At 41.4% G+C, this 23,931-nt stretch overlaps 1 protein-coding gene across 2 annotated transcripts in view; it reads right to left on the bottom strand.

The window, feature by feature from the left end:
- Window positions 1–23,931, bottom strand: part of FHDC1 (FH2 domain containing 1) — a 44,023-nt gene that overhangs the window by 16,613 nt on the left and 3,479 nt on the right. For both annotated transcript variants that reach the window (XM_083171832.1, XM_083171840.1), the window contains exons 2-4: window positions 16,605–17,204; window positions 4,977–5,038; window positions 4,006–4,108 (exon numbers count right to left, since the gene is read on the bottom strand). In XM_083171832.1, the coding sequence (XP_083027958.1) occupies window positions 4,006–4,108; window positions 4,977–5,038; window positions 16,605–17,090 (651 nt within the window). In that variant the 5' untranslated portion in view covers window positions 17,091–17,204. The remainder of the gene's footprint in view (window positions 1–4,005; window positions 4,109–4,976; window positions 5,039–16,604; window positions 17,205–23,931) is intronic.

Here is a 23,931-nt window from a genome sequence, read left to right as displayed (position 1 = left end):
AGCCACCCACCCTTGTGTATATCGCTTAGACGGGTGAAAATCACTCAGTGTGTATGCATTGAGTCATTTTCCCCATAATCGTTCTGCATACACGCTGGGCAAAAACACCCAGTGTGCACCTTAGGGGGAGTGTTAGTTTGCACTTGCATTTTAATGCACACAGCCTAAATGCAACAATATTGGGTGGCATACTAGTACCCTAGGTAAAACATGTGGTTATTTCACATGTTGAACTAACCTAAATACCTTATATATTGTAAAAAGCCCTAGCACATTTATAGCGTTTCCAAGAAACACTATGAAAATGAATGGGAGGATGTGCTCATAAATCACCTAGGCTCATAGCAGAAGCTCACTAAGCATGTGGCATTGCACAATGACAACCACTAGGTACTATACACAGGTTTACTCATACAGTGATAACAGATAAAGCTTTAGGGCAAGGCTGCAGCTAGCACATAAATAAAACCTAAGCAACAAGCTTTATGTAGGATTAAAACTAGATGTGAATATAGTCTTCATAAACGGCTTTGTGAATAGAGTATTATTCTAGTGTTAACACATGAAAAGCCTGAATTCACATTTTGATATTTCTACCAACAGTGGTTTGAATAGAAGTTGCAACTACGCAGCATGTAACTGAAGAGCTGCATTAAGGGCGAAACAATGGCTGGTGAAATTCTAACAAAACAAAACTGAAGGGAACATCACTAAAGGCCCCCATACACTATACGATTTTGGGACGATTTCATCCGATTTCGGCACTTTGGGCCGATAACCGGATGAAATCGCCCCAAAATCGCAGGTGTGCGCATCGGACCGGATCAGGGAGGTCGGACGGTCAGCACATAAGATCATCCGACCTCCCTGTATGCTATGCATATGCCTGCCCACCTGTCAGGCATATGCATGCAGACACCGGGGGGCGGGGGAGCACGGCGGGCAGACACACTGACCTGGCTGGGCAGCTGTGATCACAAATAGCAGCGCTGCCGCTGCGGGACGGGACGGGACGCACAGTGGCGGCTATTAGATTTTTTTAAGACCAGTCTATAAAATGTACATGTGTATACATGAAGATAATTTGTATACTTCTCAAGAGTACACATTTATAGAAAAGCTCTTATTGAGTGTAATCAATCAGCCTGCTAAAACCACAGCTACGGGTGGTATCCAATTACCCGGAATCATTGAGAGTGGGTAATGGTCACATCCAAGTAGCTCTTATAAGGTGGCACATGCCACGGCTTCTGAGGGATTTTGCTTCACCTGCCTCAGACAGGAAGAGTAAAATCACTGAAAGTAGCCTAATTTTTAGTGAAAATGGTCTGCAATCACCAAAAACACACAAGTTTCACTGAACAGGTGTGTTTTGGTGAAAAAATTTGTATTATATTTGTGAAAAGTAAAAAAAAAAAAAATTGCTCCTGATCTTTGTCAATTATATATCATGCAGCACTCTTGTACAGATTGAGTCATCCATATCCAAAATGCAGAAGTCCGGAATATTCCAAAATACATTTTTTTAACCATGACGGACATAGTGACACCTGAAGTGGAATTCAGCAAGCATCACAAGAAGCTGGCGATGCTCGGCACCAGTCTCCGCATGCATACCGTCATTTAGGAATGCTGTATGCATGAAGAATTTGGCAAAGGATGGTTTTGTGGTAAAAGCCATCCTTGCGATGATAAGACTCTGGGTCCAAAATCCAGAAGTCCTATCTGCACATGCGTTCAGTGACGTGCGTGCCGCCGGGGATTCTTGGAGGCATTCGGTTGGATCCCTCAAAGCAGAAATCTACGTTAGAAGTCCAAAGGCTTCTATGGGCAATGATGATTTGAAAATCTCGTTGCCCATCACATCACCACATTCCAGTCCTGGTGCAAATGGGCGCTTCAGCCAAACCTCTGAAAACAACATTTTCTGAGGTTTGGCTGCATTTTTTTTTACTTTCCTGCATGTCAACCCTGGTGTTTCGATGTGCACAAATTGTGTTTGCGTAAAATTACTACAAAATCTTCAACCTGTAGATATAAGTTATGTATGAAACAAATTAATTTGGTGTATGTACACAGACTTTGTTTCATGCTAAAAGTTACCTTCAGGATTGGTTTATGCAAAGCATTAATGTATTTTGCTTTTAGATATGCCCAAGATATGTCATTGTATGCAAATGTTCCAAAATAATCAGATATCTAAAATACTTTTGGTCAGAAGCATTTTGGATATGGGAGACTCAACCTGTAATCATTGTGATAAGGCATACACATGGTTCAATGTATATTTTCTAATTCGATTTTGCTTATATAACGAACGTAAATCGAATGCATTCTATCCCAATGCATGGCCCTGTGGAATCGAAATGTGATAGAAAAAAATAGACCATGTAGGCAAGACTATATAGTACAGATCTGTACTGTGGAGTCGAAATCGAATTTGTACACGGAACCGTGCGATTTGATCGGGATTTAATAGAAAGTAAAATTATTGGCAGTGTAGCATTTGAGAATAGAAGAAAGTTCGCTGGGAAGTGGAGAGTAACCCCTACATGATTCACAGACAGCCAGAGTACTGTAGAAAAGTAGACTTTCCATCAATGCAGATTAGTTCACATTTTGACTTTAAGCTTTCATGCATGAAAATAATTAGGCCAAGTTGCCAGTGGGGTATTTCTCTTTTTTTTTTTTATAAATAACATTTCCTGTCTGTAACATAGGCATTATCTTGTCTAAAGAGGAAGGGTGTCAGCAGCTAATGGAAACTAGCCGTGGAATGAGGTGACGTAGCAGGATATGCTTTTTCCAACTTAAATATTGATTATATGTTATTTGATGCTTTAACAATGTAAAATGAGAGCTGGACAAAATTACTGTATTTACAACATATAAAAGACAGCATAACGTTTTAGGTGGGAGACATTTCAGAGAAGTAAATCTTAATAATCAAATGAGTGATGTGTAAGCATTGTAATACTATGGTTTTAACTTCACATGTCATTTGAAAGAAACACAGTGTTGGGTTAAAGCATCCAAAATACATGTGTACCATTCTCTAGCTGGAAATACACAGGTACACTAATGGTGCGTACACACGGGTGCAATTTCAGCACATATCGCTGGGAATATGGTCGCTGAGCGACCATATTGCCAGTGATTTGTGTGTGCTGTCGGCGATGAATCGCCAGGTGCGCGCTCCCGTGTGCAGCCCCCGATGGTCGCTGGTCGCAGGAGCATGCTCCTGTGACCAGCGACTTCCCCCGGAGCTGAGCAGGAGGTCAGTGGAGATCAGCGGCAGAAGGATTCCCTTCTGCTGCTGCTCCCTCCTCCATTCGGGTCTCTCTCGTCCCCGCCGCGTGATAGCAGCAGCGTCTGCTGCTGCTGCTCCCTCGCTACCTCCTCCGTTCGGGTCTCTCTCGTCCCCGCCGCGTGATAGCAGCAGCGTCTGCTGCTCCCTCCTCCGTTTGGGTACCCCCCCACTGCGTGATAGCAGCAAGCAGACGCTGCTGCTCCCCCCCGCCCCCTGACAGTAGCAGTGTCTCCTTTTCATCGCTGATGAAAAGGAGACACTGAGCAATATGATTGCTGGCAAAATATTGCTAGCAATATATCGCTAGCAATCATATTGCACCGTGTGTACTCAGCATAACAGCAGTCAAGGCTGCTGAATCAATGGAACAAAAAAGGGTTATATCATTAGCCAATGCCTGGAGGAGCAGTCACCCTGTACAAGTGTCCTTAAGGACGGGTGCCGGACGGGTCCCGATAGTCAGGATCCTGACAGGCATTCACCCGACATCGGGATTCCGACTGTCAAAACACCGACAGTCTGGTCCTCGACGGCCGTCGGCTATTTTCTCACGACCCCCATAGAGGGAGAATAGAATAGGTGGGTTGCATAGCCACACCCCTTAAGGACGCACCAGTTGTTCCACCATTGTATTGTTATACAACAATTGCATAACAAAATATAGATCGTAAATTTAATTTATAAAATGTTTTTACCTCTTCTGCTTCTGGAGACAACTTAAGAAGTTCTTGAAGAGCCTCAGAATCATATAAATCGCACCTCCCCTTACAAATATCCTCAATGATAAGCTCAGGAGACCTGTTTGCACAAACATTCAAAACATAGATTTTAGTAATGATGATGCCCATTTATATTTGTCCTATTAGGATAAAATAAACATTTACGGCTGAAAAAGACCAATATTCTGTCACCATAAACATGAAGCGCTATCAATCTTTTATTAACATCTGTTAACAGGACCCCTTACATATTACACACACATTGGGCCAGATTGCTTACTGCGCCGGCAACCATAAAGGGAGCCATTCAGATGTAGCTCAGTCTGGGTAGGTCAGGCTGCCGACACCAACATGACAGCTCACACACCCCCAGGGGTGGCAAGCTGAAAGCCACGAAAATTCACCCATTTGTGAATTGGGTGAATTTTCAGTCATCAATATCCTAGTAGTGAAATTTTTTTTAGAGCAGTCTAATTTTTTGAAAAATGGATACTAAAAAATAATAACAGCCATTTGTTTTATTAGTCATCCAGGTAAAATCCCACATAACGTCCACAACATAAGTTTGGACTATAAACTTGAGTAGTCTGGAATGAAATTTGCTTTCCCATACCGAATACACTTAAGGCTAATGCTCCTGCAGCAATAACCTGCTTACAACTTCCTGCAAACAGTGAGATCAAGAGGTTGCATCTTATGAGCGGATTCATTTTGAAAGCTACCCAACCTTCCTATTTATTAAACATTGTGCACACTGCGCCAGCAATAGCTCAGAGTGTACGGTGTGCACACTGATTGGATGATCACTGGAGCATTTATGTGATCTGCCAACTGATCCGCATAGTGAGTACCAGGCTTAAGTCATTAATAACAAGGTACAGAATAAGGCCATTTCTGCAGCAACAATATACATGTATGACAGTTTTCACATGCAATGCAAAGCTTACTTTTTGAACTGCTTCAGATATATCCCAATATTCATGCTTCGTTTAGCATCCAAAAGAGAAACCTAGAGAGACAGAAAGACAGATGGGGATTTTAAGTTTGGTTAGAAATTAAATAGCTCATTATCATTTTATAGAAATAATAATCTGTGACAATCAACAATAGTCATTGAACCTGAATAGGTCATTAAAGCTGGTGTTCTGCAACGTGCGGAGTATCTGTGACCAACATATGAATTAAATATGATCACTAGCAGGAGACCATCCTGTAACAGATACAGGTGCCAAACTAACAATGAATTCAGGTCTGTTGTACAATGAAACCACCTCAAATGACAAGATAGCTTTAATTATTAGATATCAACAACATCCCAAAAACAAACAAGACACATAGCAAGCAGCGCTTTGTGATAGTGATAATGTATATCATTAGATTGGCAATTGTTTTGAAATGATCTAACCGTAACAAATCAAAGCAGCAGCTATCCATCTTCTAAGCTATTACGTAATGGCTGAAAGCTTATTATCATGTTAATTAAGAGACTCTGTACCCCTCCCTATTATCATCTTCCTGCAGTGCCATCAGTTTCCAGTGCCTGGTCTGTAAGAGCCCTCACACAACACCTCTTTATCTACTGTATGGACAACAAGAACATTAATACAGTATCTGTGTGCAGTGCAATGGGACATGGGAAATAACACATTCGCTTTAAAAAAAAAAAAATCCATATTATATTTGTGTAAAATTATTTAGCAAAAAAATTGAAAAGAAGACTAATACAAAAAAAAAAGCGAGGCTGTCTAAATGGTATGGATAAATAGGTCTCTACCACTTAGGTCGACATGCATTGGGTCGACATACAGAAAGGTCTACATGGGCGTAGGGTGTCAGGTTCTTAGTTTGAGCCAAAGATTAAGTTGACACGGGCAATTTCGACAGTCAAAAGGTTGACATAGGGTTTTCACTGTTTTTTTTTACCCGAAAGTCGACAGTCAATATGGACACTGAAACATAGCACCGCTGCGCTCGCCATGCTTCGGGCACACTATTTTATTCACCCACCACGCCCTAGTGGATGGTTGGGCATGAAATACCGCCTGTCGGCACATGGCCAGATAGGTATGGTTATCCAAAGCCATTCTATATGCAATGGCCTTTATACAGTAAGTATTTCATTATAAGTATATAAGGACACACAATATTAGTAAAGAAAGCACCAATCAAGAAGCAGCTCCTGGTACCAGTCCTGCAGTTTCCAGTGTATTGAATGGGCAGAGTCACCGTTTTTTGAGCGAGCTGAAACAGTACAACATGTTCATGTCCTAGAATTACATTACGCTGCAGAAGGTTTGTTCTGATAGAAAGTAGCAGAATAACAATTTATTGAACTTACTACATGCCAAGGCCTGCTTACTAACTGGATACACTTAATTAACTAGCAAAGCTTGAACATCAAAATTGAAGAAAAACAAACAAGTTATTAATTACTCTTTGTAATCCTTTACTTTCACTAGTTTGTTTCAGAGATGGCTGTAGGTAAATATGTGCTTTGTGGTTAGGTCACGTGTCTACAAAGGATGCCAGGGAAAACACCATAAACAGTAAATAAACATTTAAGAGAACATCCGCATCTTGCACTTTGGTTATGGAAAACAGTTGTTAATTCACAGTAAGTACACAGTGTGACTACACCCCCTATACAAGTTATGAATAATATGGAGTGTCATTACCCAGAATTCTTGTCAGCTTTTAGAGTTCATCTCTTGCAGCAACAATGTTACGAAATAAATAAATAATACTATTCAATGAAACTGTATTTGTAGCACTTAAATCAATACAGCTTTTGTTCCCTGTGCAAGTATACAATATCCTCTTGCATTAAAAAAAAAAAAAAAGCAGTTCTAAAGAATATGCAGCTAACAATACTTAACATTGCACCAAAATAAAGCTATTAAGGTTTCATCTAACCATCTAAACCTGTACACAATTTGGTTATACTGTATGTAATGGGCTGATGCAAGCCCTAGGAGCATGCTATGTGCTGTGCTGTGCTAGAAGGGCATCTTTGTTGAAACTTATATATGTGGCCACTATGGGAGGGGATGTGGCCTCCTGACACATCATTGATTTGTCACACTTAGGTGCATGCCAAGCACTTATGGAGATGTCGAGCTACCACCAAAACTCTACCCACACTGAATAGTGCGGTGCGCAAGGCATCTATTCACCGGCAGGAAGCACCAAAGTACAACGGGTCTACAACAACTAGGTCGACAAGCATTGGGCCCACACCACTGGGTCAACATGGCATTAGGTTGACAGTCAAAAGGTCGACATGGGGTTTTTCACTGTTTTTTTGACCCGAATGTCGTCACAGTCGACATGGACACAGTTTGAGGTGCACCGCATCCCCTCACTTTGCTCGCAATGCTTTGAGCAAGGTGCCTCGCTGTGCTCAGCACACTATTTTATTCTCCCACCATGCCCTAGTGGATGGTAGGGTCTGAAATACCGCCTGTAGGCACATGTCAGCTAAAAAAAAAAAAAAAACAGACTGTTGACCTAATGCTTGTGTCAACCTAATGTCATGTTGACCCAATGCTGTTGTTGTAGACTGAATGACCGTATCCCAGTACAACGTGGCCCGTGGGTAGGGATGTTAGAAGGAAGGCTGTTTCAACAAGATGCCCCCATAAAGGGCAGGGTGCATTTTGTCATTTTAAAATCAGGCAGCATAGCAGGAAGACTAAATGATCATTATAGCCCACAAAAGTAAACCAAAAACTGAAGGACATGATCAAGCATAAAAGTAATAACAATTAACGTACAATAATGTTATGCTCAAAAACAAAAATAGGATTATTAGTGATGGACTGTACCCAACTAGCAGCATAAAATTTAGAGAGAGAGAAAAACAATGGTCACTCCTGTCAGAAGACATCAGAGCGCTTTACGATCACCACATAGATCACCATCATACTCTTCCATAGTCAAAAACTTCCAATCTCATGGCCAAAAGCGACACGAGGCAACTTCCTTTCTTGAAATAGAATCTGGATTACTTGCTCTGACAAAAACTTCTCTTAACAGGTTCCCTTCAAGTCACCAATCCTCCAAGCATAATCCTGCTGGATCTGGATGTATATCTGACCCTGATGTAGAAGGTCTGGCATAATTGGTCATGTCCAGGGTACCTACGTTGCCTTCTTTAAGGTGGTTTTGAACCACATTCTCCTTGGCCAAAATGGGGAGGACCGCTATATCCTCCCCCCGATCCTATTGGCTTTAGGATGCGACAGAGGAAAAGAAAAAGGTGACAATTCAACAGAAAAAAGGGTGTCCACTGCATATGTTCTGGAAAGATAGAATCTGTAATAGAATGCGTCTGCCTTCTTTGTTGCCATCAGGTCCACATCTGGCTGCCCAAACTTGTTGATGAACCACAGGAAAACTGTTGCCCAATTCCCAAAAAGGATTTTGCTTCTGCTGAGAAGTCTGTCAATGTATTTTCTCATCCTGCCCTTGATGGTTTATATATGCTTATGACTGTAACATTGGCTGAAAAGACTCTAAGATAAGCGTTGATCTATTCTTTGAAGTAATATTTGCCTCAAGTTTGAGGACATCAGACTTTCTTTAAAAGACCAGTTTACTCATCCTGTGCGATGTACAATGTGCGCTCCCCAGCCTGATGAACTTGTGTCTGTTGTCAGTATAAGGAACCAAGGATGGCATGAACCCCATAGTGCTAGGGATCTGCTCTAAAGAGGTGACCTTAACATTGGTGGGCAGGTACATATCTTTGGCCAAATGTATGCTAACCAGGGCCGGTGTAAGGCTTCTCAGCACCCTAGGCAAAACTTCAACTTACTCCCCCCCTTAAGTCCCCTGCTTTCCCTTGAGGTACTCTGCACCCTCCCCTTTGACACCCAAAACAGAGTACAAGGAGGAGGGGGCAGCAATGTAGGAAGTATGACTCAAGGGAGAGTATAGAGGTCTTAGAAGTTCCACAGCCACCACCTGCATTAAGGACAACAAGAATCCTCATAGACATCCTTGATTTTTTGATTTGTAGACTTGATGGCGCCCCCCAAGATCCTGGCGCCCTAGGCAGCTGCCTAGTTGTAGAGCCGGCCCTGATGCTAACAACCTCATAAATGGATTATAAAAGAAATACATGTTAGCAGTAATGAGTGCATATTGCACCTGCCTCTGTCTTGCATATAGCTAAAAATCTCAGCAAGGTAGCACCTCTCATTACAGGGTGTGCAGTCTAGGGCCCCCCTCTTCCCAAATGATCTGGATATGAAGCGGTTTGCCAAGTATTATCGACCATAGTTAGGTCAACAGGGTTCTAGGTCTACAGGTGTCTAGGTCGACATAGGTTTTTTTCACTGTTTTGAGCTGACAGGCGGTATTTCATGCCCTACCATCCACTAGGGCAGGGCTGGGCAATTACGGCCCTCCAGATGTTGAGGAACTACACATCCCAGGATGCTTTGCATTAGTTTTGCTATGTGGCCATGCTGAAACTGATGCAAGGCATGCTGGGATGTGTAGTTCCTAAACATCTGGAGGGCTGCAATTGCCCAGCCCTGCACTAGGGCGTGGTGGGAGAAAAAAATAGTGTGCCCATGTTGACTGTGTAGACATTCGGGTAAAACAAAGTAGTGAAAAAAAACCATGTCGACCTAACGCATATGCCGACCTAAACCCATGTCGACCTAACTATGGTCGATAAAACGATCCACACCCGTCTAGAGATGCTTTACCTTTGTACAGTTACTTCATATATTTAAAAGGGGCAGACTAGAGTGTTTCTTATCTGCCCTCAAATTTTGTGTTTCTAGTTTCTGGACAACAGTTACTTCTTATATATGGCAAAATACTCCAACTTCTCATCTTCATCCTTCCTAGGAGTTTGATACCAAGCCTTAAAGAAAATTATCAGCACCTAGGTTAGACTCTGGGTCCTTGAACAACTTTCTTTTGAAAAAATAAATAAAAAAAAGAGTACTTTTCGCTGTGTCGCAATGTACACCCAAAGTACCTCAAAGTTTATGATCCAACCATGGCACTGCAGGAACTTAATTACATCATTACTTAACTGCTTCTGAACTGGCTGCAACCAGGACATAGTTTAAATATGGCAAATCTGAATACTTTGATTTCCTAGATGTGCGATCCAGGTAATTAGACACTTTGTAAATATTCTTGGCGATGTAGCTAGGCCAATGATATGCAGGTAAATAGGAAGCATCAGTCCCGTATAGAGAATTGTAGGAACTTCTTGTCTTCTTGACTGACTGGTATTTAATACAGTACAGTATATGTCTCTCAGACTGAATTTTCTTACCCTGACAATGTAGCTTTAGATTCAAAGTACCGTATATACTCGAGTATAAGCCGAGTTTTTCTGCCCAATTTAATGGGCAGAAAACACCCTACTCGGCTTATACTCGAGTCAAGTGCCTGCTCATAGCATTTAGCCCCATTCCGCTGAGCCGGCGGAACACTAGCTCCGGCGCAGACATACCACAAAGCGCCGGAGCTGTGCACTGCTGCTGCCGGCTCCCCCGCTGGCTCCCCCGCCCGCTCTGCCGCCCGTTCCCCCGGCTTCCCTACCTTGCCATTCTCCCGTCGGCGCTGTGCTGCAGCAGGACAGAGCAGGGGCCGGACACACGCAGGAGTGTCAGAGGTTGACACTTCCTGCCTGGTGCTCCGCTCCCTCTGCTCTGCTCCGTCCTGCATATTAAGTACCAGTATTAACTGGTACCCTGAATAAAGGTATTAAATAAAGTAAAATAAATTCTGGTGTGGGGGGGGAAGGAACACTGAGGGGGCTCTGGGTACAGTATGTGCTGTAATAAATTACTGTACCTTTATGTTGTTTTTTTTACACACGTGTACTATGCATGTCTGTGTGTGTGTATGTGTAGTACAGCATGTTTGTGTGTGTATGTATACTGTGCAAGTGTGTGTATGCCTGTCAGCGAAGAACTCACAACGTATACAAATAATGCTGACAAAAACACACAAATGGTATACACACAGTTGACACAGACTGTGTCAACTGTGTGTATACCATTTGTGTGTTTTTGTCAGCATTGTTTGTATACGTTGTGAGTTCTTCGCTGTTTGTATGTATACTACCAGTAATACCGTATGTGTGTGTGTCCCGGCTTATACTCGAGTCAATAAGTTTTCCCAGATTTTTGGGGCAAAATTAGGGGCCTCGGCTTATATTCGGGTCGGCTTATACTCGAGTATATACGGTAACTCTGAATCCTCCAGTACCTATCTTCACTAAAGACGGGTTGGAGTAAAGGCCTTTCTCTGGGTAACGATTCTATTCACCTTGATATTCTCATCCTGGCAGTCTTGATTAAAACAAAAAAAAACACACATTTCCCTTTAGATACTGTAGAAATGATATGTTGTAGTCTTGTTGAATTACACCAATGACACATTTGTCATGAATAGACATTTGACACTTTTCTACAAAAGCCAGAAACCAGAATCTTACTAGAATAGAGCTGCTGTTAACATTATCTGGGTTCTTCCTATATGACTGCTGAAAAGAATGTTGTGATGTTCCAAAAGATCATCTTCTGCTATCTTGTCAGCCTGGTCTATAGCTCTTGACATCCTCCAACTGTTGTCCGGATGATTTATGCTGGCCACACATGAGACCAACTTTCCTTCAACCAGCCAACTAGTTGCTTGGATGGAATAAAAATATGGTACTGGATGAGAGCAAATGACAATCAGAAATGTGCTCACAAACCCAGAAAAATGGACAAAAACATTCAGTCAAATTGTTTAAATCAAACAGGTTCAACTACAGTACCGTGTATGAGCGACAGTTTTTGTCCTTTTACAGATTTTGGGAACAAATTTCTGAAGTAAATATTACATTTGCTCCCATCCAGTACCAGATTTTTATTCCATCCAAGCAACTAGTTAGATGGTTGGAGGAAAGTTGGTCTCATGTGCCGCCAGCATTAGGTAGAGGAATCTATTCTGTCTTTCTGGGGTAGTCGGACAGACTTTCCCATAAGCTTAAGAATCACAGCATCCAGCTAAGTCGCAGAGAATCTTCCAAGGGTAAAGTAGCCAGTCTGTTGGGGTTTTTTTTGCACATCACATAAGTAACCACAATACCCTTCTTGCAGTAACTCCAGCAGCCTTGGACCAAGCTGAGAACAATATCACATCCAGAGAGGCTTTACACAAAAATTATGCAGAGATCGATCGGATGAATTTATAAGATTTATTTTTCCTATCCTCTAAATAAGTATGCATATAAGAGCTCCAAACTCAGAACCCTAGATGCTGAAAATGGATACACCCAATTTTAACCTTTTGAGTGCCAAGTTAATTAGTCAAAATCATTTGTATTCATCATAATGACTTGTAATGTTTGGCTTACATAATTTTTTAAACAAATGCGAGCTGTGCATTTTTTAAGCAGATATTTTGCACATCTACAGCAGTTCAGGATTTGTTCTTCCCAAATAGGATACAAGTGTTCTACCATGGATACATTTTCCTTGCTTTTTTATCAAGGTTCTGCCATTCCTTAGAGATTAACCCCTTCATCACTTAATGAATAGGAAAGCCTCTACTCCAACATTCCTTAGCTGCCAAGATCATATGAGATTGGGCCTATGCAGAGTGGTAGGGCTGTAGGGATCGGGCCTATGCAGAGTGGTATGGCTGTAGTGATCAGGCATATGCAGAGTGGTATGGCTGTAGGGATCGGGCCTATGCAGAGTGGTATGGCTGTAGGTCTTTCTACCATAATGACATTAAACATCCTGGTAACTTTATCTCTCCAGATCCATAACTGGAAACATCTATTCACCAGGAAAAAAACAGCACCTTCATAGTATTGAGGAAGGCTAGTCAGATGCTTGGTTGCATAGGGAGAGGAATTAGTAGCAGAAAGAAAGACGTAATAATGCCACTGTATAGGTCATTGGTACAACCTCATCTGGAATACTGTGTCCAGTTCTGGAGGCCATATCTTCAGAAGGATATAAATACATTGGAGAGTGTACAAAGAAGGGCAACTAAAATGGTGCATGGCCTACATCACAAAACTTATCTGGATAGACTAAAAGATCTTAACATGTATAGTTTGGAGCAGACAAGGGAAAGGGGGGACATTATAGAAATCTTCAAATATATCAAGGGTTTTAACATAGTACAGGAGGGAAATTTTCTTCAAAAGGAAAAGTAGTAATAGAACACGAGGACATGCACTGAAACTGGGAGGTATGTAGATTCAGGGGAAATGTTAGAAAGAATTACTTCACAGAAAGGGTAGTGGATAAGTGGAATAGCCTCCCATCAGAGGTGGTAGAGGCTAAGACAGTAGAACAATTTCATATGCTTGAGATAGGCATATGAAAATCCTTACAAAGAAATAAGGATTAAAAAGGGTTGAGATTACCTGAAGGGTAAAAAAAAGGGGCAGACTAGATGGGCCAAATGGTTCTTATCTGCCGTCAAATTCTATGTTTCTATAGATAAAACCAGCTTGAGATCTTAACCTCTGATAACCCTGCTGATCCAATGCAATAGATTAGGCTGAGTAGGCACAGCTGCAGCTTGTTCCTCACAGTCATCACAGAAATGCAGAGAAAGGAGCTGGATTTCTCTTAGGCGCAGAGGCTGCATGCACACACTAAAGCCGCGTACACGAGGGGGCGATTTCAGCATATATTGCTGGCAATATGGACGCGACACAGCATCTGGCACCTGGCTGTTGCTGTACTAAGATCATGCTGCACAGCAGGGATTTCCAGCCATTCAGTAGCAGACATGTGGCTCTTAGCACCTGGTTAACTACAGATACATAATGGCCCTTGGTGCCATCGTGGCTTGGTACTCTCGGCGTCCGCAATCCTCAATGTGGCTCCAGTGCAGTTTTGGCAGCTACAGCCGAATAAACAGACGGGCAGGACTCTATAAAGGCCACGCTCCCTAAAAAGTACCAAGTTCTAGTATACAACGGGCAAGATTCTATACAGGCCACACTCCCGGATACTCTTCTTCCCCCTGGGGAGCCACCCCTTTCAGCTCCATGCTGAGATAGAGGTAAGCCCTAGTTGGAAAGAAAAAGAACACTCCCTACCTATCCAAACTAGATAGGAGACAGGAGAAAAAGACAAGGAGGAAGGGGAGGAGTGAGGTTATATACCACCAGGTGGGAGGTCCCTAGAAAAACATCCTGTCTAAACTAGAGGAGAGGGAGGATATCCCAGTGTTATGGCTGCCATGGGGATCGTAGAAGAAAAACTGTCCTGTTCATGTTCTTTGAACAGATCAACATTGCAACAGTCATCTTTAGTGAGGACGGATGTCAGATCCTGTAAGTTATGTTGTAATTTTGTCAAATTTTAACGGTCAGTGAGGTGAGGTGCACTGCTGTCAGTAAGGCAGGGGTGTACTTCTTTTCTGTGATGGGGTTTTGGTGACAGTTGGAAGTAGTTCAGGTGTGCGATCAATGGGAAAGAAATGCATGGTTCGGTGATCTGGTCTGTCCAATTAGGTTAGTGGGATTTCTGTCATGACACAGATTTCTATATATAGACCACCCAGACGACCAACTGAGATGATAATTTACGAAAAACCTCCCTGTCAAAATGACCTACACAATTGCAATCGGTTTAGTGGTTTTGGAGTTTATGTCAATCGGACAAACAGACTTCATTTTTATGATGTATGGGTAGGAATAAAGACAGAGCTGTCTTATCTGCATGGACCTATGGGGCCCACACATAGGGAGATATGCTGAGCGATGATAGATCACTCAGCTTACCACAATGTGCCAGCACAGTGTGCTGAGTGATCTGTCAGGGCCAGTGTTCTCCAGTGAGAATACTGGCCCCCAACACCGGCAATTACTAGATTTATCCAGCATGCTGGATAATAAATGCCTGGCAATAGCTCAGCACAGTGAGTAGGCCCCATTATGGATGAGAAATCAAAGTTTACACCATACCTTACCCATTTTAAAGAAATAGAAATCAAAATATACATGTAAAACAGGCACACTTGCAAGGCAATAACTTGATTATTCTTCATTTTCACTTTTTAAAACAATGGTGGGAAAAATATCATGTTGACATAGTGTTCATTCTAGCACCCGCTATCTTTGAAAACCCATGCAGTTCGTCTTCCCTGCCTGGGGTGTCGCTGTCTGCTGTAGTGCTTTTAACACAGTGTTTTCTGTATATCAGCACTGATAAGCAAACCAGACCTGTGCTAGAAACACCACAGCAGACAGCGACATCCCAGGCAGGGAAGAGGAACTGCATGGGTTTTCAAAGATAGCGGGTGCTAGAATTAACACTATTGACATACATGGGCCTGTAGCAGGCAACTCCTCATATCTATCCACAACCACTTTTCTTCTAGTTACCTATTTGAATACTCAGAGGATTGTGGCTCCAAGTATGAGTTGAAAAGTAGATATACAGTATGATACTGCACTGAGTGATCCTGTCAGCGCTAGAATGGTCTAATAGTATACACCCATGTTCTCATCACCTGCTAGAACACTGAACAGTGTCCTTAGCACACTCCTTATGGTGCAGGGCAGCAGTAAACAAGTTAGTTATACCTGCCACTCATCCAGCCCAAATGGATCAGAGCAGAGTGCCCTCAAAATCAGGAAGGTCACACAAATCGGGACAGTTGGGAGGCATGTACTAGGATCAACTCTGTGTGAGGGAATGCAGTTATGTCAACAATCAATAGGTTAATATCGGAATATCAATGGGTGGAAATGTCGACATCTGAAAATGACATATCCACATAGTAAAATGTGGACATTACCGCTATGGTTAACTGAAAATTGCCTTACCAACATTGTGCCCATATTTCATCCGTGTCTACATGTCGAATTGTCTGTCCGTAAAAGTGAGCATCATATCAACCTAATATACTGAACTCCTGGGAGACTTGTGACAATTGAGAGACATTACCGTTACAAATGTAGCAAATAAATCGCTCTGTGCATTGGAGAGAACTGCGGTCTCCAGATTATATATGCCAAACCGCCATTGCCCTAATCAGGACATCCTTACAATAACAAAAGTATGCACACTGATAAAACTTTTTCAAACTACTGAGGTTTTGAAAACTACCAACTCATACGTCTGCTTGCACTTCCATCCCAATTACTAACATTCTTTTGTTACCTTACAACATCAACAAGTGGAACCATAATAAGAACACAGGGATAAAGTACGGAAGAGCTGCTCCCCTGCACAAAGCCAGTTAAATGAGAATATAAATGATTTTTACAATGCTAAAAAAGCACAGTTTGGTCACAGGCTGCCAATAAATTACACACTGATTGAGGACAGAGACTTTGTATAAATATATATGTGGACAAAAGCATTGAAGGGAAATGGTTGATCTGCATAGAAATCACTAGTAAAAACCAAATTGTTCCCTCTCTTACTACCTTGGTCACAGATTTCAAAAGATTTTAGTTATACGTAGAGAAAAATATCTAAATGCCAAGGTAGAATACATAAAGTGCTCAGACGTTCCTTTAATACAAATGCAACAGAAATAAAAGTAGACATTTTGCAGTGGTATTAAAAAGTTACCTCATCCTTTGTGTCACCGAAAGAGGATTTGGAGCTCCCGAGTCTTTTGACAACTCCAGACTTTCCTTCTTCTTGTTGCCCAAACAGTTCCTCGATTGTCTTTGCATCAATTTGATACTGATGCTGCCTAGCAGCCATTGTCCAAATGTTGGCTTTACCCCTTACTTGCTCTTCAGGTATGGTTTTCCAGAAAAAACTTCGCAGTCTTTTCTTCTTATTGTTGTGGCTATGTCCATTATTACCATTGTATAGAAAGAGGGGAGGTGGTGGAGCCCCTGGAGGAGGTGGTGGTACTGGCTGAGATCCATGATTTTTAAAGAAAGGTGGTGGTGGTGGCGGCGGGGGTGGTGGTGGAGGAAGAGGAGGGGGTGGTGGTGGTGGTGCTAGTACCGGCAATGGATGGTCAAGCATTAACTCTGTGATGACCACACTGCACTCACCATTCTCTTTATCATTGACCAAGGAGACACAGTTCATAACATGCATCTTGATGCAGGCTTCTCTTCATATGGTGCATCATCAATGGTACAATACATAGCAAAATAAGTGCATCCTAAGTCCAGATCTTCACTTATCACATGTATGCTCCACTTTTAAAACCTGTAAAATAAAATAATTTGTGAGTGTCGAAAGTGTAATCATGCCTAAAAGAGGTTATTACGGACAAGTAAACTAAGGAGATATAGACATGCCAACTTGTGCCAATTGGCAATTCTGGCTTAGTAGAACCATGTCAATTGTACAGGGTTACAGAGGGGCATAGTTTATACATTATAGTGTTTGCAACTACTTTATAGAGATTACACACTGATCTATTTTCAACGCATATAAATATATGTATACATTAAAACCAAATCAGATTTAGGTCAGATTTTGTTGAATCAGTATAAATCCAGTAAACTACATTTCATAACTGTAGTAATAAAAAAAAAAGAAAAACATATGCAAAAAAAAAACAGAGTTCCCTTCAGTGCTCTTTCAGCTGTGTTATACATTGACGTATTGTGATTTGTAGAGCATGGTAGAAAGACAGTAGGTGCAAAGGTGACACAATGCATAAACTCTGAAAGATCACTTTCCCATGATGTAAATCTTTAACTTTGTAAGAAATGAGTGTTGTGTGTAGACAAGCACATTCATCCTGGAAACCTACCTGCCTTTCCTCAGTCACATATTATGTATACAGTAAAAAACAAAAGAAACACACACTTTTCAGTAGGTAACTTGAGATTCCTTCATGTGACTTAAAGTCCAGGATCAACAACCTTTAATCCACATGCAGTTATAGCTTATACAGATGCACTACCTGAAGACCTCTCAATAAAGAATGTCTTGTTAGTAAAAGAGTGAAAACGGCCATAACGACACCTACAAGAGATCCACTTGAAAAAACAGGCACATCTTCCCATATGCACAACTCTGCATAGCCCGAAATGCTGTCTACATGCCCTCTAAACACCCTTGCCATACTTTGCCTATGTGCAAATGCCCCGTAACCATTCAGTTAGCACCAATGTCACCTGCAAGTGCTGCAAAAGAGTTGCATATGCATATATACTGAATCACCTGTAGTCCTGTAAGCTTGGCTGCAAAGAAAGTGCGGTGTGAAAACTATTAATTACAACAGGATATAGGGCTACTACATGTCAGTTTTATTACACAAAAACCGACCCATCTATAGTACAAGTTGCTACTCTACGGTATTGCGAAATTAAAAAAAAAAAAAAAAAATGACATATTTGTTGACTCAGTTCATGCATGTCTGAGTACCAAGCTGTATTTAACCATATTAATTGCTTGCAACTCACATGGTTACACCTTACAAGGTTATCTAGGTATGAAACTGGTTTTCCTCTAAGACAATCACAGGTATTGCCAATTAAGTTGGTTCTGAGCTCAAAGGAAATAGTCAGTATGGTCAAAAAGACTGGTGGTCGCTCCAGTATGTACCCAGGTTTATTTTCCGGGAATCAAGGTTCCCGTTGTGACCACATTAGCAGCACAAGTTAAAATATAGTATTGGATCCAAAGTAAACATTGGTAAACTATAGCGAGCCCTTGTCTCATGTGTATCATGCTTTAATTTTTTTATTCTGGGACCCCATCTTGTCTAAGCCCAAATCAGGTATACTGAAACACAGGGGTAATCACAAGACAATGGGGCAGATGTATTAACCCTTTGAGTGCCAAGTGAATTTGTCAAAACTGTTGTCAAAATTTGCCAAACTAACATTTTTATTCATCATAGGGACCTTTTATAGGAAATATAATCTTTTTTTATTTAACACATTTTTATTTGAATTCATATAACAAATGTGAGCGACACTGGCATTTTTAGAGGATATTTTGCATATCTCTCACAGAGATGTTACATCGTAGTTAAGGCTGAACTTGCGTCCATCAAGTTCAATCCTAATAAAGTGCATGATCTATTTGCTTCTTCCCTTATATAACGGAAATCAGATTTAATTATATACAGCTTTTAATGGTTGTTTGTACCCCTGGATGTTTGTGCCCAATAGAGGATTGTCCAACCTTTTTTAAAAAGAATTTATGGTCTCTGCCAACACCACTTCTCCAGGAATAGAGTTCTACAATTTTACTGCCCTGACAGTAAAAGTTTTTTTTTCTTTTAAAGGTACGTAATCTTTCCTCTAGTCTAAACTCTTGCCCACATGTCCTAGAGTCCTTCCTTCCTATTAGCCTTTTTAGTAGCTATGTGACACTGAGCACTACACCCCAGATTGTTGTCTATTTGAACTCCTAGATCCTTTTCCAATTCTGATTTACCGAATGCCACTCCGTTTAGGTTAGAACTAGCATACTGGTTATATCCACATTGAACCCCATTTTCCACTTTTTTGCACACTCATCAAGTTTATTTAAATCGCTCTGAAGTGACTGAGACATTACTGAGTATACCCACCCCAATATCATTAATATGTTAAATAAAAGAGTCCCTATCACTGAACCCTGTGGCACTCCACTTATTACAGGTATCATATTTGAAACTGCACCATTTACAACCACTCTCTGTTCTCTATCCCGCAGCCAGTTTCCTACCAATCAAATGTTGGCATTTTTAGCGGATATTTTTGTGCATCTCTCAGAAAGGTTGACGCTCAAAGGGTTAAGCCTTAAAAAGAGATAATTGCGAGGGTGATAAACGTCCATCCAAGCAGCCCATAACTGTCATTTTTAATCACTGACTGTAACAAGACAGTTAACAGCATATTTGCTTGACATTTATCACTTTTCAATCACCCTCACATTTATTTCTTTTTGAAACTCAATACATCTGACACAATGTGTCATCTTATGTAAATACAGTTGATTTCTAAATTCATTATTTCAACCCCTTTTTTGTGAGCATTCCTGATGGATAGGAACACAGCTGTTCACATGGGTACTTAGAATCAGCAAGTGGCCTTGATCTGTGCATAGCTGATGTGTGGGTATTGCCAGCTTACAGGTGGGAGTTTTCTATCCTAAGAAACAGTGCAAACACATCTAAAACATCTGGTTATAGAAGCCTACATCCTGTGCCTGTATTGTACATCCAATATTGTCAGCCTTTGTTATACAAGCTTGGGGGGGGGGGGCTCATCTTCCCTAAATCTTCGTGTGTGGTCACAGAGCGACCTATCTTGCTGTTACTACTGACAAACGGAAATCAATTGCCATAATGTGAATAGTTTACTAAAAACAACAACAACAGAAAATTAGTGTGGCAGCAACCAAAACAAAAAATTAAGGTTTCAAACAAAAAGGTAAATTACTTTAATACTTTAAAAGCACTGGTGGTAGCATACTATAACCCCCCCCCCCCCAACAACAACAAAAAACAATAGAAAACAAAACAATGTCAAAAACAATCCTGATTACTTGTATCCTGTTAAAACAAATAGGCTTCCCCTTTGTCCATTTGAAACATTCAATTTACTGATTAGTATCTTTTTGCCTAATGATGGAGTTAATTACTATACAGGCAGAGCAAATACAATTCACCTGTAGTTCCAACTGGCAATATCTAATGGGACAAACAACTTCTGTTCCCACTTGACTCAACTCTCTCGGCTTTACAAAAAAACGCACGAATGATACTTTATTAGCATTACATACATGTTGCCAAAGAACAAGAAGAGGAGAAGAACAAACACAGAGTTTGGTACAAGTGGAAAGACTGTGGGGAAAGGGTTGGGCTTAATTGTCTGCAAAATAACTATTCAAGCTGTTGGGCATGACATTGTCACTTTCCCACAAACCTTTTCTAGATTTCGGCCCGTTAAGAATATAGACCTGCCAATTGAAGAGGTTTTTTAATTAGCCAAAGAAAGTTTTTGTTTAGGACAAATAGGTTTCTTGCCAAAAGCTATGAAATACTCTACAGGACCAGACATAAGATAAGAAAAGCTCTGTTTTAGCCACTATAGCCCAGAGGGGTTTGGAGAACCCCTAAGGTTTTAGTGATGATTGGTAGCCTCTGGGAGAGGAGGGGACATGCTGTTTTTATTTGTAGACTCCTCACCATAAAGGCACCAAGCCCTGCATTGACTAGCCTGGGGCTGAGTTTCACTATAGCAGAGTTTCCCAGAAGTCCAGAATGTGAAGTGCTGTGAGTCAATAAGAAATGTGGTTGCCGGCTCCCTGTTATTTGCTAAGCACTGATCCAGATTTTTTTCCCCCTATTGATTGCAGTGGTAATTCTGCATGAAGAGCAGTGGTTCCAAGCTCAGTTCTGAAGTCGCTTTAATGGTGGGTACACCCTGGCCGATATAACAACAGTTCAATTGAACGGATGATATATTGCCAGCGTCATTCTCAGACATCACACCAGTTGCCTGACCGGCCATACACCTGCACCAGAACTAGCTGTGATTGAAAGCTCAATGGTCAGACGCATGGAAATGCGCCCACCCATTTGTGTTGCTGGTCCCGATGGATCGGCAGTGTGTATGGAGAACACACTGCCCAATCAGTCTGTAGATATATCTATTGAGCTTCAGATATATCTATTAGTGTGTATCCGGCTTAACAGTCCAGAGTATCCATCCTTGTGCATAGGTGACTTAATTAGTACCTAAATTTATTTTATTATAATGATCTGTGCTCGGCAATGGATATCCTTAAAACTAGAATATTTTATAGTAATGCGAGGACCAAGCTTGGGAGCCAATGAAGTATAGAAAAACCTGAGAGGAACTGTAGAGGAAAAAGCTCTGGGGATCTTAAATCAAGGTAGTGATAACCAGGCTTCAGCACAGATGGTTAAATCCACATTTCTCAGGTACTAATTAAGCCACCTTTGCTCCAGCCTAGATATAACTAAAACCTGCACTGTTAAGGTGCCTACACACTGTCCGATATATCATCCGTTTGATTGGACGGACCATATATATCGATGTACAGCCAGTGTGTACAAGAAATATATTTGTGAACAATGTCATTCACAGATATATTGCATCGCCTCTGAAACACAGCCGCTGACCACCAGTACAGCCATGCCAGGAGCCATTGGTGGTTGACAGCTCAGTGGGCGGGCACATGCATGCAAATGCGCTCGCCCACTTGTGATGTCAGTTCCGATGGAGCGGCTAGTATGAATGGAGAACACGCTGCTCGAGCCATCTGTAGATATATCTATTAATGTGTACCCAACTTTAGTGTGTCACGAGGGCTGATGTTGGGAATGTCTGGGTTAGACAGTAGATAACAGAAAATCCTATTTTATGGTACCATCGACATGTGAACGTGTCAATTTACAATTTTTGGGAATGATTGTTAAATCAGGTCACTGATATTTTCAAATACTGTGTCAAAGTTTTACATGGCGTTAGCTAATTAATGATACCTTTCATCATGATAAGTGGTTTAAATAATTATACTTTTCCTACTTTGCCAACATTGACATGGATGTGTGGCAACCTCATCATTTTTTATTATTTGCTAAGCTCTGTTGTGGCATGCAGTACTGCACAGCCGGGAAACCGCATACATAAACCAGCGGCATACAAGGTAGCAACAAGAAGAGGACACTAATACACAGGAAGCAAGTGTCTTGCTCTTGGACACTTACAATCTATTGGGAGTGGAGATTGGGTATGATGTGAGAACTAGCTCGGCCTTCTGCCCTGAATGTACTTTAAAATGACCAACATAATTCTCATACAAACCACTTTGGCTTTACATAGAATCTAGATGAAGAGTTTTCTCTGCGACATCCGTAAGGTCATGTTATGAATCGTAGACATTGTCTAGGTCGATAGTCTCTAGGTTGACAGGCAGAAGGTTAACACGGAAAAAGGTCAACGTGAGGTTTTCGTGTCTATGTCGACATAAGTCCACATGGACACTGACTTAGTGTACCGGTTTATTCACCATGCTTCAGGCACGGTGACTTACTGTGAGCTACACACTACTATGATCTAACTCTATGCCCACGGGGATGGTAATGTATCAACAAGTCTGGGTTTTTTGTTTGTTTTTTAAATCACTTTTGCCTGTTGAGCATTAGTGGTCGATCTAGACCAGGAGTGGGCAATAATTGGCTCTCCGGCTGTTGATGAACTACACATCTCAGCATGCCTTGCATCAGTGGCAAAATGGGCAAATAGCAAATTAAGACAGGGTATACTGGAATGTGTAGTTTATCAACAACTGGAAGCCGCTTATTGCCCACCCCTGATCTAGACACTGTCGACCTAATGACTGGGTACCCATCTTTTATGGGATGTGGGCTTTACTTCCCGATAGATACAATGTATAAGGCTATATAGAACATGCACATTTTAGAGCAGGGGTGGACAAACCTGTCCTCAAGATCTACCAACAGTTCGTGTGTGTGTGTGTGTGTGTGTGTGTGTGTGTGTGTGTGTGTCAGGCAACCTGTGGAACTATAGTAGGAATGAATGCAGCATATTTGAAATGTGACAGTTAGTAATGACTACATCTGTGCACCAGTGAGGTGATTTGGAAAACGTGGACCGTTGGTAGAGCTCGAGGACCGGTTTGGGCCAGCCCTGTTTTAGAGCTCTCAAAGAGCTTTTAATAAAAAAAAAAAATAAAGAGCAGGTAAAGTCAAGATATCAAAAGTCTGCTTTGATCTATAAGCATGACATAGGTGTGACAGCTTAAGCAAAGCCCACTCAAATAAATGTCAAACAAATAATACAAAAAGAGTGGAAAAAGGTTACCCACTGAAAGTCAGCGGCATCTCTTCCTGCCATCACAGCTACATAATAAAAATGAATGATTGTGCAGGTAAGAACCATGTAGAACATCCTGCCTTCAGATAAGGAACAAGTGCAGAGTCAGGGAGGGACTGCGT

Source organism: Crinia signifera, chromosome 1 (assembly GCF_055691185.1).
Source record: "Crinia signifera chromosome 1, ASM5569118v1, whole genome shotgun sequence".
Taxonomy (NCBI): domain Eukaryota; kingdom Metazoa; phylum Chordata; class Amphibia; order Anura; family Myobatrachidae; genus Crinia; species Crinia signifera.
This window is presented reverse-complemented; position numbering and strand designations above follow the sequence as displayed.